Source organism: Populus alba, chromosome 17 (genome assembly GCF_005239225.2).
Source record: "Populus alba chromosome 17, ASM523922v2, whole genome shotgun sequence".
NCBI classification, from domain to species: domain Eukaryota; kingdom Viridiplantae; phylum Streptophyta; class Magnoliopsida; order Malpighiales; family Salicaceae; genus Populus; species Populus alba.
This window is the reverse complement of record NC_133300.1, coordinates 13,948,171-13,952,337: the sequence shown is the minus strand read 5'-3', so window position 1 is coordinate 13,952,337 and position 4,167 is coordinate 13,948,171. Positions and strand designations below refer to the sequence as shown.

At 32.3% G+C, this 4,167-nt stretch overlaps 1 protein-coding gene across 1 annotated transcript; it reads right to left on the bottom strand.

The window, feature by feature from the left end:
• Window positions 1–368: 368 nt before the first annotated feature.
• LOC118029388 (receptor-like protein kinase FERONIA) lies at window positions 369–1,929 on the bottom strand. Its single transcript, XM_035033265.2, has one exon. The coding sequence runs from the start codon at window positions 1,860–1,862 to the stop codon at window positions 459–461; it is 1,404 nt and encodes a 467-aa protein (XP_034889156.2). The 5' UTR covers window positions 1,863–1,929; the 3' UTR covers window positions 369–458.
• Between the last annotated feature and the right edge of the window lie 2,238 nt (window positions 1,930–4,167).

Genomic DNA, 4,167 nt, shown 5'->3' with positions numbered 1-4,167 from the left:
TATTTTTTTTCAATTTCATTCTCATTCAACTTTTTAATTTGTAAGATTTGTTCCTCATTATTTTAATAAACTTGAGAAAAATAAAATATTAATAAGTTATTTTCCTGCTTATTTTCCATGACATAACCAAACACTGAAAAGTGTTTTCCAACTTATTTTCCATTACACTACCGAACATCGGAAAATACTTTGTCGGAATTCACTTTCCCTGAAATTCACTTTCCAAAAATAAACTACTTTCCAGCAAACAAACAGGATAAATTATTAGATAAAATAACTCAATATGGAACAATTAACTCATCAAGTTAAAAGACATCATCTCTCATAATTAATTCATCGTGATTATCTTGAATAACCTAAACACAACCCTTGAGTTTGATTTTCATTACAGATAATTAATCAACTCTTAAAAGAGTTTATTAAAATTACAGATAATTTTTGGACTCTTCTCCGGAAAATCAAGAGAAATAGAACTGAGACGACAACAATGCACCAATAATGGCGACTGTTCTTCTTCGACTATGCTTTGGCTTTGTTGAGGTCGCGCTAGGAGTATTACTAGCGGGGCTGTCCGGATACGCGTCAGGATTTGGTCCGGCAAGATTGTCTGATTTGCTCAATTTGAAGATTTCAGCTCCATTCAACATTGCATCAAAGGTTTTAGCAGACTGAATAGGGTGCAATGCAATCGACAAATTCTGTATCCCTTCGTTTCCTCTGGCATCCATCATCACCACGTAATCTTTGTATATGGGAACCCCATATCCATCAGCCCAAGATATTATATCTGCGTTACGCTCTGCCGTTTGATTAGCGATATATATTTGAAAGACTAGATCGCCCTTTTGCAATATAATCGGTATAAACTGACAGAAATGAAGCCTAACAAGATAGGTGAACGTGGAGTGGACCGGAAACTCCCAAGTCATATTGTATTTCTCATTTACAGTAGAATCGATCCCCATGGTCCTAGCAGTTCGATAGAGCACGTCAGGTGCAGCATAGCGAGTGTAGTTATTATACTGAAGTTGAATAGTGCCATTAAATTGAAAAGCACTTGGTCGAGCATCCGTCAAGTAATCGACATCGCTTAACCAACTTCGAAACATGCCATTGTCGTTGGGCGGTGTGATCTCTGTCCCACCCACATTTACTCGGTACATGATCTCTAAAGCAGTTTCATTTTCAAAATCATACAGCCCTGGTTCATCTCCTGCAGTGTAATAAAGATTGGTGGGCATGGATACGATTTCAATCCCGTTGATGAAAGCATATGCATCAGCTACATGAGGGCTTGGCGTGAACGTTATGCTCAGATTTTTCTGCTCATCTTCAACATTTAAGATGAATTCCCTGGCGTAACCTCCTTGTTCACCTTGTGGGTCAGTGTAATGGAAGCCACTGAAGTTGCTAAGAAATGTATAGCGACCGGTTGTGACAGAAAAAGATGCTTTAGACCTGTTGAAACCAGTGTAGGAAGCTGGATTGAAATAGAGGCGAACAAACTTAGGTCCTGTTGTTTTGACAGGAAATGTGTAGGTGAATTTGGAGAGAGAGACGCGAACAGTATAATAAGGTACAGAGCTAGTGGAGGCTCCATTTTCTGTGGAATTTGTTGAGGGGCCGTCTTGATCTAGAATAGCCACTCTTGAGTTGATGTCTGCAGTCCAGTTTCTATCGTTTCCAACACTATCGGCGGATGAACCACAATCAAGCGCTATGCTATCGAGGGGGACGTAAGGTGGTGGTAAATCCCCGGTTACAAGGATGGTGAGATGGAGGAACAGGAAGGAGAGGTGCAGAGGTGTGAACAGAGATAAGTTTGTGAGAGAGAGAGATTTGCTGCTGCTGCTGCTGCTCATTTTGTTTTTGGCCAGAGGAGGAGAGATGAAGAAATCAAGAGGAGAAGCTCCTTTTAATTATATGCTGAGAGGAGTTTAAGTCATGCTATAGTTGACTGATTCTAATTTTAGAATCCATGTTAATTAAAAAAATAATCTAGATATAATCCAATAAATAATAGAACTAAAACTAAAATAAACTAATAATAGAATAAAAAAAAAGAAATAGATTGACAACTAAATATTTGAAAAAAATAATAAAATAGTGATGAGGTTTAATGAGGTATATTTAATAATAAAAACACCGTTTAGGACCAGTAAAACACCTAACTTGGTAAATATAATTGATCAATGGTTACCACAATTTATCAATATTGTGAAATATATTTTGACAAATCTTTTTTTTTTTTTTTGTAGGGTTGAGTAAAAAAATTGAAAAATTAATTAAATAAAAAAAATTAGAAAAAATAATAATTAAAGCAATCGAACCGTGAAAAAAAATCAATTAAACCACTTAGAATAGTTAAAAAACTGACATGTTCGATTCGGTTTCGGTTTTATAAGTCTGAGAAAGAAAAACCAAACCAAACCGAAAATAATAACCGGGCCAAACAAAAAAAATCGAGCCAAATCAAAACCAAATCCATTAGAAATTACAAAAAAATCTAAAAAAGAATATAATTTTTTTATTTTTAATATAAAATAACCAAACCAAACCTGAACCCAAACCGAACCAAAACCAATTGATTGAGTTTGGTTTTTGTTTTAAACCGGTCGGTTTGAACTGGTTTCGGTTCGTTTTTTTTAATTTAATTTAGTTATTTTTTTTTTAATTTGATCTTTAAAATTAGTTAGCACATTCAAATATTTCCAGCTTGAAAGAATAGGGAAGTTGATTCGGAAAATATAAAAAAGGAAGAAGAAATAATAGGGAATAGGGATGTCGCCGTCGAGTGGCCAAATAAAAAGAAAAATCGGTTCAGATCAATGTTGATTGTGCTATTGACGCCCTGGTGGTGCGGTGAATCCTCAACTTATGGTGGAGACTTTTTGGAGTTCATGCTGTCGTACTTCATTATCAAACAAGTAGATAGATTGCCGTTGAGGGAAAGCTCATTATGCAAAAATACGATTGGTTGAACAAAAAAAAAATATAAAGGGTCAATTTTTAAAATAGGATGCCCACTCCACCGTATACAAGTCGCTGGCAAAGTTTCATGTAAATATCCAATGCACGTTATGAGGCAGCAAACAGAGTGGACCCATTGGCCATGGAAGATTAAAAAAAATTATAGATAAATCAGAAGAACCTCCTAAAAAATTAAAACAATAATTAAAAAATAATTTTCATTTCAAAGAGGCTCTTTAAAAAACATAAAAAAAAAGGTATTGATCCAAATATAAATAAAAAAATATAAAAAAAGAATTAATTTTAAAAAAATAAAAACTCAAAAAGTAAAAACAAAAACAAAGGCCAAGTATTGCGGGACCTAGCAAGGTAGGTCAGCCTCCTTGACCTATTTTGTTAGGGCCCACGCACACTGACCTTTTTTTTTTTGCAAATTGTTTATGAAAAAAACAAATAAGATGATGTGTCACTCGTGGGCTATATATTTTTCTCTCTTGCAAAAACGTTGTACATGCATGCTTTTTTTATGCATTTTTTACATAAAAAGATTTAAAGTTTAAATTAAAAACTTATGCATTTATGTAATCAAATAAATTGACAATTATGTGAATTAATAATCGAAAAAAAGGTATTGATTATAACTAAAAATAAAGTTAGAAGATTCAGGTATGTTAATAAATGAAATATTTACCTGGTTGTGTATTTTTGAATTTGTTTATTAAAATTAATATTTTTATTCAATTAAATGATATTAAAAATAAACACACATACTAAATTAATCAAATAAAATAAAAGTGGAAAAAAAATATTATGCAAAGTTTATACATATTATGTTATCTGAAAATAAATGTTTTTATTTTTAAAATAAAATTCTTGTATACAAAAAGATAAAAGAAAAAATTGTCGATGAATTAGAATGAGTTTTTCAAAAATTAAATACGAACAACACTATAGAAAAATAATCTCTATAAAAAAATCAACAAAAAAACCCCCACAAATAAGAGATATTAATTAAAACATAACTTTAAAAAATATTTAGAAAGGACACATAAAAATTATCAGTAGAAAAAAGCAATATCAAAAAACAAATTGTCTGGTTGTTGTGGCTTAACTCGTTAAACTCATGACCCGAACAATAAACTCAATCAGGTTCAATAGTTTTTCCCCTTAAATATATATTCAACTTTTAATATGAAA